At 43.1% G+C, this 16466-nt stretch overlaps 1 protein-coding gene across 1 annotated transcript in view; it reads left to right on the top strand.

Moving 5' to 3' along the window:
• The window catches only part of pth1r (parathyroid hormone 1 receptor), a 67875-nt gene that overhangs the window by 38912 nt on the left and 12497 nt on the right, over positions 1-16466 (top strand). Inside the window, exons 3-5 of the mRNA XM_018747639.2 lie at positions 9300-9410; positions 10902-11026; positions 14403-14497. Of these exons, the coding sequence (XP_018603155.1) occupies positions 9300-9410; positions 10902-11026; positions 14403-14497 (331 nt within the window). The remainder of the gene's footprint in view (positions 1-9299; positions 9411-10901; positions 11027-14402; positions 14498-16466) is intronic.

Raw genomic sequence — 16466 nt, 5'->3', positions numbered from 1 at the left:
GAGCTCACACACACACACACACACACACACACACACACACACAGTCAGAACCGCTTGTCCCATACGGGGTCGCGGGGAACCGGAGTCTAACCCGGCAACTCAGGGCATAGGGCTGGAGGGGGAGAGGACACACCCAGGACGGGACGCCAGTCCGTCGCAAGGCACCCCAAGCGGGACTCGAACCCCAGACCCACCGGAGAGCAGGACCCAGTTCAACCCACTGCGCCCCCGCGCCCCCCAACTGGAGCTCTTAAAGTGCCATTCAATGCCATTATTTCACTGGCACAAGGTTGGGAGATGTTCAGCTTTTCAGATGTAAAGAACACTGAGCACTGGTCCAGTCCCTTTGCCTTCCCTATTTTGTCAATGTTAAAAACATCCATCCCAATAACTCCTTGCTCAGTGCCAGGTCATTGTGGTCCAGAGTCTACTGTGGAAGGATAGGGTGTGAGACAGGGTACACAGGGCACCTTAGGAACACTGACATAGAATGCTACCCTGTCTTAGAATAAATTTAAATCAGCTGCACTACAATAGAATCCTGAACCATTACCTCTCCCATAAGTTACAATATGCTAATTGTTCATTTTATCACCTTAAGATTGAACTAATTTCTCCTCATCTCTGTACTCCACCCCCATGCTTGTTTTCCCTCAGATTCATACATCCACGAAGCACATGGCTTTTGCAGTGCACAGATGTTTTTCACTCCACAGACTCTGCTTTCTGCTGCAGTGAGCAAACAGCCCATGATAGATGAGGGGTTAGTGGATCTCTTAGGGTGATCTGCACACATGCACAAGTCCATTCCTCAAAAATATAACAGGGAAACACTTGTCATAAACATATGCACTACTGGCACCTTAGGGTCCCAGCAGCTGGTCTGTGTAGCACAATACATTTCCCTAGTGACAGTTCAAACCAGCACCTGTTGTGCAGGCCACAGTCCATCCTTCACAAGACTCTTTCTCCATTTAAAAATGTACTCCTGCACCCCCTGATCAGGCTAGTATCACCCTGCAGACAATTTATACGTTTCCCTCAAGAAGCAGAAAACAATTACATCCTTTGCAAAGACAATTAACATGTTCCCTCAGGAACAATACATATTTACTATGCCTATTACATTTCAATGGATACTCCCTTGTATATGTACCTTTCACCCCTTCCCATCTATCATTATCCAGCTCACTTTTCCAGTGACACTTGAGTAAACCACTGTAAGTAAGTGGGTGTACATTCCATTTCTGCAGCAGGGTAATGTTTACTGTATCAGTTCAGGAGAAGTACCTTGATCAAGAGTACTACAGCAGGGGGGGGGCTCATTTTATTGCAATGAGACAGCACTGATCACTACACCACCTGCTGGCCTCAGGTAGCATATTTGTTGACTTAGTAGCTTTTGCCACTAGATGATTTGAATTGGTTCATATTTTAATCAGATGATGGAAACTGAAATACTGCCACAAACTACCAGCTCATAAATTGAGGTGTTACTGATGCACATTCAAATAAAACCAACAGTCAAAAAACCTAGGTTTCTGAACCAACATAAGCTAATTAATACTGCATCTTCCAGCTGACCTTTGGAGGAGGTTCAAACATTTGCCTGTTGAGCAATAGGCTAATTTTTCTGTGGAAAAAACAGCATTTGGAAGCAGGCAGTTTTCTACACTGCCATTTTCATGAACAAAATATACCTATAAAAGGAGAGAGAGCCATGAGGAGGCTCAAAATGTGTGATTAACATGCAGCCATATTCCCTCCGACTATAGCTCAGTGGGTATGTAGTATACATACTGTGTAGTACACACACACACACACACACACACACACACACACCATAAACAATTGTTTTGGCAGTGCCTCCTCAAGCCACCAAATATTTTCACATGATTAGAATCCAACATAGTCATTACACCTTCATACCTGCTTTATCTTCTAAAATCTACCAACTGTTTGTTCCAAACATACTTGTGTCACTCTTTTCCAGTCCATCATGGCTTTTCACTCCTATAATTTACAGCTGTTCTCATATAGGTCACTTCGGGACACAACGTACCCCGGTACCTGTCCCGCCAGCCAGGTGCTCAGGTGTCTGGACACACACGAGAGCGCGAGAACTGCAAACGAGCGCATTTCGGAGAACGCGGACAAATAAAACTTCGCGAGCGCGAATGAAGAGGGAAGGTAGCGCGCGCGCACGACGGCGGGTAGGAGTGACGAGAAACAGAAAACGAGCGCTCGAGGGCCCCTGTGCGTGCGTGAGCTTAAGCGCACGCGTAGCGATCTACGGAGAACACAACTCGAGCCCTGAGAAACCAGCTCTGCCCCATTAACCAGTTCTGTAAATGGCCTTGCGGTTTAACCCTTTTCCCGTTCATCGCAACTTAAGTTAATGGCAGTAGTTAAACCGATTGCAGCAGCTGCTACTGCTATGGGGTTACATAATCATATTATAATGATAACGTGTTATAAATAACCTGCATTACAACGTTGTACGTGTAATACAAGCGCACGAACAGACAAAACACTCGTACAAGGTCCGACTGCTGCTTCTTCGGCTCAAATAGCCCAAATGCTTGTTAGAGGAACCTTTCCCTGTCCTCTCCAAACTGCCCTTTTCCCGCTTCTTCCTCACTTCCGTTAGAATGGGGGCTTCCGCTCGAGCTCGCGACCCTCCGGCCTTCTATGTGCTGCGACTGCTCGCGCTCAGTTATGACGAATGATGCGTTAATAAGTAAAGTGGCCCGCGGTTCTTTTACTTTTTCCCCTCCCACTCGTTTATTGCAGAGCTGTGTCATTTTAATTCAGTCACCCTTCATTCCTGCGTATTTTAAGTAACTATTTATGTAATGAAGTGCTTTTAATATGTCTTGCTAACGGAGTCCACCCATGTGCTAATTTTGTTCACCAGATTCATTTCCGCTTGTAACTGAACGCTTGATTGCAAATAATTAAAGAAAGATTGCCTGTAATTAATTTCCGTGACAAACAAGATGACTTACACACCTTAAAGGTGAAATCTGAGGAGGGTGACTGAAGGTAATCCCTTCTCAGTGGTGCAATATCAGCAGCAGCAACTGAAAAGCTGCAGCCTCTGTGCTCTTCCACTGACCCTTCACTGCAGAACAAAAATGTTAATTTTTTTTTTTTTAAATACTTACAGAGGGTGTGAGCATTATTCTGCCCACATCTTATTATTGTTACTATTTACCATTTAAACAACACTCACATAGCTGAGCTTGTTACAATAACCTACTTTCACTGATTTACCCTGTCCAGAAATTACACACACACACACATTTTCAGAACCGCTTGTCCCATACGGGGTCACGGGGAACCGGAGCCTACCCGGCAACACAGGGCGTAAGGCCGGAGGGGGAAGGGGACACACCCAGGACGGGACGCCAGTCCGTCACAAGGCACCCCAAGCGGGACTCGAACCCCAGACCCACCGGAGAGTAGGACTGCGGCCCAACCCACTGCGCCACCGCACCCCCTTGTCCAGAAATTATTTTTGTGAAATCTGAGGTATTTTTCTGCTTTTATGTGTTTGCATTTGGATTTACATTTATTCAGTTAGCTGATGCTTTTTGCCAAAGTGGTGTATCGTGTAGAACTACCTGCATTTATTTACTCATATACACAGCTGGGTAGTTTTACTAGAGTTACTCACCCCTTTCAGACTCACTTCTGCCCTGATCTATGACTGTGTAGATGTTAATGTTTTTAATTGTGTAATTAGAAATTACTGAAAATTGATAAACCTTAATGCATCACTCGTGCGATGTGTACTGGTTTATACAGAGGTATGTGACAAATTCACTGTCCTGTAGAATGTTAGCGTAATGCATTTTTCATGTTCTCTGGGATGTATGTCGCTTTGGAGAGAAGTGTCTGCTAAACGAATAAATGTAAATTTCAAGGTAAGAACCTCAATCAAGGATATTACAACAATCAGAAGGATTCAAACCTGTGACTTTTGGGTTCCAAGGCAGTGGCTGTATCCACTGTACTATCAGCTGCTCTCTAGTTCACTTTGACTGATTTCCCTCTGCTGTATTTTTGTGAAGCTGATGGAAGTGTTCAGTAGATCAGAGATAAATGTGCAGCCTTTTTATTAGAATGGGTTTGTTGAACTGCTGCTCGTATCTCTACCTTACAAGTCTCGCCGGCGTTGTTCTCTCAAAGCACAAGTGAAATGGTTTAGATTCTCACACAACCTTGAAGCACGAGAACTAATTGCATTTTGACAGATTGTTTTTCCTTTTTCCCCATTTCCTTCGTTGTGTTTATATTGATTCTGCAGCCTTTTGGATGGAAGGAGTCAAATCGACATTTTCAGGCCTGGTTCTTAAATAAATGTCATTTGTCTGAAGTGCCTTCATTCCAAGTGGTATGAATAAAATGGTCGATGTAGAAGAATCCAGGTTGCTCTGAGGATGGAGCATCTGTGTTGGTAAATCTGCCACGTGGGGGTGTTTGTTTTCACGGTGAAATGTGGCTGCACCTACCCACTTCACTCAGCTTCATTGACAGGGATCCCTGCTGCAAGCCTTTTCTTTTCCCTTTTTATTCAGTGTCTTTCTATCAATGACTGAGAAGTGTGAGTGTTGGCTTGTAGTCACCCACAGTATGACCTCGATGGGCCACAGAGGTGCCAGACAGCATGAAACCTGCGACCCTGGGGTCAGCACCTTTGGAAGGGCCAGTGTGCGTTCCTGGGTGGGCGGTGGGGACCAGAAAAGGTTTCACGTGATATTAAAAAACAAAGGTGAAGGTGTCTGTGCTACTGCCTTAAAAACTAGACATTTTCACAAGAAATATAAAATATAGTACGTGTTTCCACTAAAATAAACAATAATCTATGCACACGTATGCATATACATACACCATAGTACTCCTAAGGCACTGAAAAAATATATTCATGTAGTATGTTCCATTATGCGGTCATTGTATGATCTGCCTTCCTTCCTCCCACTTTCTGGTTTCTGTGGCTTTGTGCTGTTCTGCCCTCTTTTTCTTACATGTGATGTATTTTTAAATTTGCTGTTGCATATTGTTTTTCCTGGCCATAACAGGAAGAACACATTACTTTTTGGTTGAGGTTTGGAGAGGCACCTCAGTACTGTAGCTGCAGCAGTGGTGCAACATGGGGATGGAATGGATCCACAGGATGCTCGTACCCGTAGCTATCGGCAGCTTGGAGGGAGGCAGTGTGCGGTTGCCCCCCTGGGCTGCAAATGTCCTACCTGTCCAATGCATTTCAGATATGAGTCTGCTGCTATGTTGATAACATAGATTCACTGCAGCTGCTTCTTCTTGTTCCCTTATCCTCGCACAGAGAGCCTCATTTCTTTGTCACACCTGAATCTCACCTGTGAGCCCTTCAAAAGCATCTCCTCACAACCTACATCTCACAATGTTTCCCGTCCTGTCACTTCAACAGAGTCGTGATGACAGCAGATGAGGTCTTCCAGAGTGATTATGAACTTGATCTGACAGCCTTTTCCCAAGCTTGTGGCACCCAGAGTATGGCCCCTTATTGCAGCTCTTTGCACTTTGAAGGTGCTGTCATTTGAACCTGGAGCCTGTTGGCACAGTGCAGCTGCAGAGAAATGACTGTGGTCTGGAAAATTGCTGCTTAACAGAATCTGATTTCCTGTGGCTTTCTTGAGTATTTCAAAGACCTTGAGTTAAAAAATTGAGGTTAATATGGACTCTAACGTGTGAATTATTAAACGGGCTGAGATTTCGTATCAGAGTGTAAGCGAGAACCATCTAATCTTACAAACTAACTCAAAAAGGTATTTTGCCCTTGTTGCATTCCAGTGCTGTTGCTGACACATGGGCTTTGTGCAACTTATTCACAGGAAGCCTTCAGGTCAGGGGAGTGCATCAGGACAATTCCCAATGGGATGTTCATGTTGGAATCATTTCAGAACACCGCTCCACCTGTATCTGTCTCACCCTGACCACTCGGTGGCGTTGTATATTGGGTCTTAATCAGACTGTTATTAAGAGCGGCTGGATGGTGATGGATATCCGTCCCTGTGTGACCTGGATCAGCTTGCACCAAACACACTGTGCCGTGTACGATCATTTGTACGTGTTTCTTTGCAAACGGTGTCGGCTACAGGCCAGCAGTGCCAGAGAGGATTTAACGTATTTTGTCTTGTGCCTCTCTGTGCCCTCGGTAAACAGGAGCCTCAATGGCCTTCTTGACATGCGGCTTGAGGGCCTGCAGACCAGACGGGTCTGGGGGGATGTGGGGGATGCTGACATTTCTGCCGTGTGTGAAAATAGCCCGGCATAGAGACCTGCGGTGGGCGGTGCACAATAACAGAGGCAGAAAAAATAAAAAATAAAGAAAATAACTTGGATTCATCATGGGCCGGAGCGATATGGAGAGTGACATGTGCAGCACCAGATCACATGAGCAAAAGGGGCAAAGAATAACATTAATAAAACCTCCAATGACATCAGTAAAGGAGACCCCACCCCCATCCCTGGTTATATTTAAATTGTGGTCATGGAATTTACAGGAAATTATATTTTGGTCCGGTATTTAATTCGAGACTGATGTGTTGGTGGTCCAGGGAGCGAAACGCGAGACGTCGCTGCTTCAGTGACTCTTATGGCTGCGGTCGCTGGGACTTTGCACACGCGAGCAGCTGCTCAAAGCCATTCGCTTTGCTTTCTAATTACACACCATGTGTCATGGGCGGTCCAGCGTGCTCCACTCCCAATCCCTATCAGTGATCACTTCGTCGCTGTCTTCTTATTTTTTTCCTTTGGACGTTTGATTGTAGAAATGGGAAAATAATGAATCTAGAGCACAGAAAGTGCACTTCATTTCCATGCCAACCTAGTTATTAGTGGTTATAGTGGGGGCAGCTGTTTTCAATGATAGGAAATAAAAGCCAAACAGGCCCTGAGCTGAAGCCAGAAAGTTCTCGAAAGAGAGAATTGTTTTCTCTCTCGCCATTTCAGATCTGGGTTTTCTGTGCAGAATGGGATGTCTAATCACCTCTGTGACTGTGTATGAGATGTACGCCAAATGGAGGATTTATTGCCACACACTAGACACAACTGTAGTATCTTCCATTGCAGGATAAATGGGATGTTCACTATACATTTCAGTAAAAAACTGGAAGAACAATATCAGTGTTGCTCCACGTTATCACTTATTCTGAATAAATGTGTGCTGCTGTAACTCAAGGGAATTCATTTTTGTTTATTTTCTTTTAAACCACATCCCACTTTTTTAATGAGGATACAGAAGGTATGCAGATTACTCTTACATCTTAGGCAAGGAAATTTTGTTGTCATAGCATATACTTGACATTGTCTCTATAAATAGTTTGGAGACAACCAAAGCATTTTTTTCAGCAAGAAAAATTATCATTTTATCTGCATGATAATGCAGTCATATTTTCATATGTTTGAACACCTTTTTTGGGGGCTTTGCTACTTGATCACACCTTTGCCACATTTGCGTGTTGTAACCTTGTTTAACGTGCTGATATATTTCTCCGTGTCCGTGTCCTGTTTCTGTTTTTATACAGTTGTGGCCCAGTGCTGTTCAATTAAAAAAAAAAAAACCATGCAATAAAGACTTGTTCTATAAGAAAGCTGGTATTCCAGTGGAAGTGAAAAATTAATAAAAGTGTGTTTTGATTGCATCAGTGAACACATCCACACAGCTTCAGCTGCTGGTCCTTACTTTCACAGGGAGCTGGATGGTAAATCGTTGCACGTCATATAACCAACGTCTCCAAGGACGTTAGTGTAAGAATACAGGCGGTGGGAACCAGCAACGGAAAACACTGCAGCACTTTAATGGAAGCCTGTTGGATTTTTATTGCTCACCCACTTATAATTAAAAATGTTTTTTTCGTGCTGTTTCTCGTGAGGGGGAAAAAGGGGTCCGAGCACACGTTTAGATTTAGTAAAAACAAAAACAGGTCAAGAAGATCATGATTGGCAGCTCGGCCATAAGAAGATAGTAGTCAGTGCATGAGCAGAAAGTGACTTTCTGTCATTTAACAGCAGTTAGAAGGAAAAAACACTGTGACTGAAGGGAAGGGTGTACAGGCACTAAATTTATCTAAAAGTTGTCAAGTGTGTCAGAATATCTGTCATTTGTCATATTGCAAAACAGCATAGGAGTTCCCAAGTTTTCTCTGACTGTTTGGTGGATCAGCAATGATTTATTTTTGGAGTAAATTCCACAGTAAAACACTGTTATTGCTGCCAGCCACTGATGATGTGGTTTTCCATACAGACCCAATGGACTTAAACCTTATCACGGTGTTTACACTCTGTACTCTCATTCAGTTTTTCAAGTAGGAATGAGAAGCTGATTTAATATTCGTTCATTTGTTCTTTTGTTCTTTTGCTCATATGCGTTTGTTCATTCATTTTGTTGTTCAGCTAGCAGCAGGTATGTCACAGGTGTGCCTGTCTGCATCCCAGATGAGGCACGTGTCCGTCATGGAGCGGGTGATTTCCTCTGTTTGAAGGCTTCTGAAGTCTCTCTCAGTTCTGCGATCTGTACAATTTTTCTTATGCTGAGTGTCACTTTTATATCCCAATATAGATTCCTTCAGCCAGACCAAATGTTGTGTATATTGCAAATATTTGAAGATGGAGATAAATATTTACATTACATCTTTAGTGCACCTTAAGCTTTTTGCCATAATAAAGTATAATGTCACTGCCACAGAATTTACTGCCTTGAGGCAAAGGTGCGACCCACTGTGACGCAGAATCACCGCTTATTGCAGTTATGGTTGAAATCAAAAGCAGCTATTAAGTATATTAAATTAATACTTCTGCTGTTTTAATGTGTCAAGAGCTGCTTTTGTGTGCTGACCTTTATTAATTCACACTTTAAGGGAGTTAAATGGTTATGTTGCCCTTCACCGGTGTAAAATCTGCCCTTGTTCGGGTCATGCAGGTTATGAATCAAGTAACAAAATTATGAACTCAGTTTAGAGAAACTGTAGAAAAGTGAAAAGCCATAGGACATAAAGTTACAAAGTCACATTTCCTCCATAATTCATAGACTCCGGGGGCAAATGATTAACACTTCTGGCCTAGTGGGTTCTCACAGTGCCCCATTAGGGGAAAATGTGCACACTGGAAGTTGAGGTCATCCATACTGTCATGACCACACATGGCAGCAGCCACTTGATGTGACAATCAGGACAAGGATCCAGGTTCCTGGCCCTCCTGCCCCCACCCCCTGCCACTCCTAAACCACCCTCAGTCCCCGTCTCTCTGTTCCTCAGACAGCTACTGTCAGCCAGAGTGGGATGGCATCGTGTGCTGGCCAGAGGGGGTCCCCGGGAAGGTGGTGGCCACGGCCTGCCCCGAGTACATCTACGACTTCAACCACAAAGGTAGGCCAGACCCAGAGTCCCCTCTGAAGTCAAGGGTGTGACATAAGATATACCCTGGATGGGGCACTGCTCTGTCACTGGGCAATTAAATTCAGTCACATACTATGACAATATTAAGTCACCAATCCATTTGAAATGGGACTGTGGGAGAAAAAATAGCAACCAAAGGAAACCCAATGTGAACATGAGGAGAACATGTAGACTCCACAATGACTGATACACATTTAATCCAAGATTTGAATACTCAGCCCAGGAGTTGAGTGGCACCAACGCTGCCCACTGGGCCAGCCGCATGTTTACACTTACACTTACACTTGCATTTATTTATTTATTTATTTTTAAATTTACTCCAAAGTGACTTGCAGTGTTTGTACAATGAGATACTTACACTGATTTACCAATTTACAGAGCTGGGTAATTTTGACTGTAACACTTCAGAATAAGTTCCTTGAACAAGGGTAGTACACTTGCAGCTGGTTTTTGAACCCAGGCCCTAGAAGTGCAAGGCAGACAGCATAATAACAGACGATAAATTAGTATTATGCTAATAAGAGAGTCCAGTGTGGTACAATTTTTGTAATAGTGTACCACTAGCTTGACTAGACATTCTAGCATGTTTCTAGTCGCCTCTGCTAAAAAAAAATCAAGTAATAGTTTTCATTTTTCTAATTTTTTCTCCTTAAAAATGAGAAAATGTGCAGTACAGTACAGTATGACCCTGCATACACAGTGATGCAGAACACATTCCCCAGAGTCATCTGCCACACTGAAGGATGCACTGTTTCTCACATCGATATTTTCACTTTCATTTGTATTCTGGCCTTCTTTAAAGCTTCCCTTTTTATTTACAAATCACCTTTCGCAAGCATTTTTCCTTTGAAAAAAGAGATGCTTTTGCTGCAGATACAAGAGGACAGGCAGCCTGCCGTTGAGATGTCACATTTTTGCTAGAATGCTTTCACTAAACAGACATGCAGACCCTCATTTGGACCTCTGAGGATATGTGTGTGACAGCAGCATCAACTGAAGTGTGACCCTCCAGTCTTCAGAAAGATCACTATTCTGTGTTTTATGATTATGTTTTATTCCAGGAATTCACAGTATGATTAAAGCAGAACAAAAATGTTAGATGTTTAACTGTCACAACCTTACCTTTTTGCTGCCCTTTATCCAATTCCCTTGATTTGCACTTTTGAAGCTGTAATGATACTGATATGAACAGAGAACAAAAAAAATTTACATCTATTCTAACTTAGGAAAAAAGTACATACTTTATTTATTAACACTGAATATTAGTATGTATATTCAATATGCAATACATACTGAATTCTGATCAATTCTGATCAATTATTTATCCCACATAATTACACACAGTAAGTTTCCTGGATAATTAGTGCCACCTGCCTTTTTTTAGCTGTTGGTGAAATTATTAACTTTTGTTTGCTTGTTTATTGTTCTGTTTGCTCATTCTGTTGTGTTTTTTGCCGATAGGCCATGCCTACCGCCGCTGCGATGGGAATGGGACATGGGAGCTGGTGAGCAGCAACAACAAAACCTGGGCCAATTACAGCGAATGTGCCAAATTCCTCAGCCATTACAACTACAACCACAAGAAGGTGAGATTTGCACTTATTCACAAACGAGCCGTACATGACATCTGATCATCATCACTTCTGTTGTCTGCAGAAATTAAAGAAATCATCATGTAGTTATAAACAACATGTTGAAGAGCAGCTCTTCTTCAGGTAAACCCAGAAAATACTGTGAGAGGAAATTTCCATGATTGGTACCACATGAGAACAATTTCTATACAGGCTAAAAGGGCATCCGCGATTCTCATATTTGACACCCAGTGGCCTTCTCATATTTCTCATGTGCAGCATGTTACAGGACAGAAGAGTCAGCAAAAACATAATAGCTTTTTGCTAAGTATCGTAGCTCATAATAAATAGCTGGTGTGATTAGATCCTTCCCTGGTATTCTCAGAACAGTCCCACCTAAACCTTCAGCTTTCCTGATGAAATATAGCTTTGAGAATTATCTACAGGAATGATGGGCGCTAACTCATAATGCAGCCTTAAACACTTCCTCTGGTGCTGCGTACAGTACCGGAGTAAAGTGTGAGCCTATGTGGAGGAAACTCATGTTTCCGTTCACATTCGGCATTCGATGGATGAGTATTGTTGGTAGATGAGGCTCTGATTGTTCAGCTCTTCTCCCTCAGTTCGCACACATGTAGAACACCCATGTGTCACTGTATAGTCTCTTTGCTGTCCAGTTCCTCCCATACAGGTGTTGCCCAGGTGTGCTAAAACTTAATACTGGTGTTGTATCATATTGTGTCAACATTAAGAGTTCCTGGGGTGCTGCAATGAATTCCGAGATGTTCACAGAAGCAACAAAAGTAGTTTCCACCATCATACCAGTGTGGTTTTCTAGCTTCTGTTGCCAAAGGACAAAGGCACACATGTAAGGTGCACAGTACTGCGCACAAATGTGAGGTGACAAATTTGTGTGAAGAAGAGCTGCTGCACCATGTGGGCCCTTTTGTAAGGGACACGTTTCACTCTATGAAGGAGCGCACAGCTGCAGACGTCCTGCTTCGTCTGGTGCCTGTTCACCAACTCATCTCCTGGAGGGATCGCTGTGTCACATTGTCGAGTGGCTCTAAGCATCGCACTACATGTGTAGGTGGTGTGCGTCGACATTTTCCACCCTCCGTTCTGTGGGCCAAACTACAGCAGAGGCTCTATGTTTAGACTCTGGTTTTCTTTGAAAGCCCCTTTTCATGTGCATGCGGAACATAGCCAAATGGAACCGGCGCACTCGCTCCCCGAGGAATACTGTTTCAACTGGAAACCATAATGGGCTCACCGCGGCCCTGCTGAACGCGCACTTCTCATTTATTTATTTATTTATTTATTTATTTATTTATTTATTTATTTTCCGCCACTTCATTTTTGCATGTGTGTCGCACACAGACGAGTTCTGCTTAATGAGACAAACATATTAACTGGAAACAGCTTCATCCGTGCAGTTTTTTTCTTTGTAAATCCACACAGAAAGTCACACAAAATAATCCCCTAATTAAGTATTTCAGTTTAAGAAAAGAAGAAGAAGAGGGAAAAAAACAGACAAATATACTCGTTTTTTCCATATGAAACGCTCTTCTCGACTTTGATCTGGTCTGTGAATGCACTGCCAAAAAGCGGTTTGTTGTGCTGTAAACTGTGGGTTTCGCTCTCAGTTCTAGAATGCCGCACAATCCTGCGTTTGCCTTTTTTAATGCAACGCGCTGATGTTCTGCGGCCCCTCCTGGCGTTCTGCAGTCGATGTGTTGAGAGGCCCGAATTTCGGGTGCTACTAAGAATGACTCCTCTGCAACTGTGTGTGGCTCTCTGTTCACATTTAGACAGGTAATGTTCTCTAGCAGTGCCCTGCAGGCATCGTGAGAGTGATAGAGGCGTCCGGATGACATACACGGCAGTCGAGCGGAAGTGAAGTGAAGGAATAGGACTGCACAGCACATGCAGTAGCAACCCAGTCCATATGTTGTGCTGTGTCTTTTCAAGCCCTGCAGTGGGAGTTGGAGTGCCTCGTGTACACATCCGTAAAACTGATCACAGGTTGTAGTGCAATGAGATGTCATCTGTGCCACCCATTATGTCTTTCCAATTACATGATCCTGTACCAGAATTGAATGCAGTTCATTTTTGATGTAGATGAATTATGTTTTCCTATGTTTTTTTTTTCATGTTTTTTCCCCTCATTTTTCTGGAATCAGCAGTGGCTCACTGGGGATGTTTAAGTATCTGCAGTTTGCAGTCTGTTTGCATCGTTGTGTGTCTCAAAGCTGGCACAGCAACAAAGGAAAAAGACACACACAAAGGGCAGCACTTTACACCACAGTCTGGACCAGGGGACTAGCTCCCGGTCTGGATGCTAAATGGTAAAAACAATGGAGGTTCCTGTTATATCAGCTACTGAGATGCCTGATGAAAGTTGCAAGTGATTCTATATCTGGAGTTAGCGGTGGGAAGCCCTATTCGTATGTTAGGGCTAGAGTCAGGGTTAGGGTTAGCCTCATGGGTGTCAGGATCAAGAAACTGCGCCAGTTGGAGGTCCACTGTTAATCACCCCCATTTTCTGTCAAGCAGCGCCGCTCTGCCCCACCATTTTCATTTTGAGACCACTGGTTAAAATCCCGCTGTCTTTGGTAACCCAGCCTGAGCGCCCAGAAAACATAGGAGTCAGATTTCAATTCGAAAACACAAAATGGGCCCCTTTTCTCTGCCACAGTACTTCAAGTTATCAGCTAGAATTCAACTCTACCCTTAACATTTCCTTAAGAGTTCTATAATAGGCAGTTTGAAAAAGAATTACTTTATCTATGTCAAAAACTATATTCTGCTTGCTCACTTACAGTCACACCTAAATAAACACACTTCCAGCCACTTCATCAAGTACACCTTAATAGTACAGAGTACTTTGGGCTGCATATTCACTTGGCTGACATGGTGTTCCTCCTGATCCTAGAGATGTTCTGGTGGGCATTGTGCCAGTCCACTGGAGTGAAGGAAAGGCAATGTCATGTCTGTGAATCTTTAGAGTGCAAATATGCTAGCAGAGTGGCTGGAACCGGTGCAGCTGGCACCACCCATCATGTCACACATGTTCAGCATTACTCAACCTGTCATTCAAACAGTAACTGGACCTTTGGACCCTTGTGTGCATGCTAATACTGAGTCACAGTCATGTGGGGGTCCATCTGTATGTTTAAATGGCCATATGCATGTAATAAAGAGGCCAGTGAGGGCATTTTCAGTGCCACTTACTGTGAGTTGCTCCACAACTGATCACCTCCTAATAAGCTCCCAAACAACCTATTGTATAGCTATACGACATTTCTTAAATAAAACATACAACATTCTGTAGTCGAAAAAATGGTAAAATGTTCATTCATTCATGTTCAGTTCCTGTATATCCCTGCAGGAAGTCTTTGAGCGACTGTACATGATTTATACCGTGGGCTACTCCATCTCCCTGGGATCACTCATGGTCGCCGTCGTCATTCTGGGATATTTCCGGTGAGTACCCGTTGTCCTGGAAAATGTTCATTAGGTGCTGGTTTTACAGTCTCATTAGAGTCCCTGGAAGGATATATGTTCTACCAATGGTAGTGACTGCCTTTATCGTTTCCAAGGAGACTTGTTTTACTGATACTTTCCTGCTGATGGAATACCATTTTTTGTTATGGACGATACCTGAAAGCTTCTGTGCCTAAATTAGTTTTGGCTGTTTGGTCTAGCTTCATGCCTGCAGAATGTATTTCATGATTTAAACATGGGGAAAAGTCTATTGAGTCGTGCATTGTTTTCCTGTAAATCATGAGCAACACAAGGAAAACGTACAGCTTTGTTAGCTGCCACAAACCTTGAAAGAAGCACTTTCAATGTTTACTACTGCATGTTGTTCTTTTTATTTATTTTTTACTGACAATGTGATTCATTTGTCCAAAGATGCATTAGTCCATTGGTCTCTACTGGATGTTGAGGATGTGTAGGGTTTCCCTTTATGCCATAGCCTGGATGCAAGCTTCACTGGACAGAAGAACCCAAGACAGTGCAGACTTAGGGTACACCTATACAAAGTACAATACGTCACATCAGGCCACATCGTTTACTCTTCAGTTTCTTTCTATGAATCAATAATACACAGTACCAACTAACCAAACCTAAAGATGTGCCTTGACCCACCAGTCAAAGGGGCACAGGGAGCACATATATAGGTACATTCAATTAATGTAGCCGAAGCACTTAATGGAAGTAAAATTTCTGAAGGTCGACTTTGCTTCACTGTTAATGGAGAGGTCTCTCAGAGTTGGGTCGATCCAATGACCCACTGTGCTCCAGCCATGGCCATGTGCTTCAGCAAGCCATCCTTTATGCTCTGCTTTATGGATGTTCTGTTCAGTCTGACCTGATTCCCAAATAGTCACTTTTTTAAAAAAATTTCTTTTAATAAAGAGAGCCCTCGACTCAGTTTGCAGGAAATATTTGTGGAAACTAAGTTTAATAAGGCATCCCATGGGGGTTCCGCGGCTATTACGTTGCGGTCTTTTGGAGCCAAGCTTCATGCTGGACTTTGAGAGATCCCCAGTGCACCGGTTCATAAATATTTGCAGGGGAGGAATGGGGGACTGGGAGGGGTGGGGCGGGGTGAGTTAGGGGTAGTGGCAGCAGTCCACATTGTCCAAAGAGTGGGCACTTGTCAGGGGAACAGTTCCGTTCCTCTCCACATCCAAATCAATGATTCCCAAAGGACACCTAGTCAAACATCAGGCTTCTAATGGGCTCAACCAGACAGGTCTGGCACCAGAACCACTATCTTTTAACCACTTAATGATTAATTAGTCACTGACTGATGGAAACAGTCAGTGAAAAGAACTTTTTAAATGGAAGATTTTATAGAGCTGAGATCAATAGGGTCTGAGGTCAGGGCATGACTGCTCTTGTTGAGTTCACGCTCATGTTGCTTTTTTAAAATAGTTAGAGCATCCATGGGGACAATGAGGACAAGACTAGAATAAGGACGAAGCCTTTCAGACAGATAGTGCAGAAGGCTGTGTGCAGGAGGAAGAGGAAACAACTGGCAAGGGAAAAATACTGCCTTGTAAAATGAGTTGTGATGGTTATAAATGAGGGCAAAGAATATGAAGTTCGTTGTTCACTTGAATTTGAAAGTTACATATTTTTTTATCAATAAGTAATATGAAAATTATACACTGAAAGAAATCATTAAGGGGAGGTGTAAAAAAACAAAACAGTTAACTGGAGACATTATTCAAAGCCACTTACTGTACTACTACACAGCAGAGTGATTCTTACAGGACCAGCTGAGGGTAAGTCTCTCGATCAAAGGCGCCACAGCAAAACCAGAAATTTCAGTCTTGGCGCTTTAAAGTAACAGCCCCACCTGCTCTGTCACCACTCCCTCAATTAATAGGTAAATTTAACATTGTTAACAAAAATTGCAACATACATTGTAATTTGGAAA

Source organism: Scleropages formosus, chromosome 7, assembly GCF_900964775.1.
Source record: "Scleropages formosus chromosome 7, fSclFor1.1, whole genome shotgun sequence".
Lineage (NCBI taxonomy): Eukaryota > Metazoa > Chordata > Actinopteri > Osteoglossiformes > Osteoglossidae > Scleropages > Scleropages formosus.
This window is presented reverse-complemented; position numbering and strand designations above follow the sequence as displayed.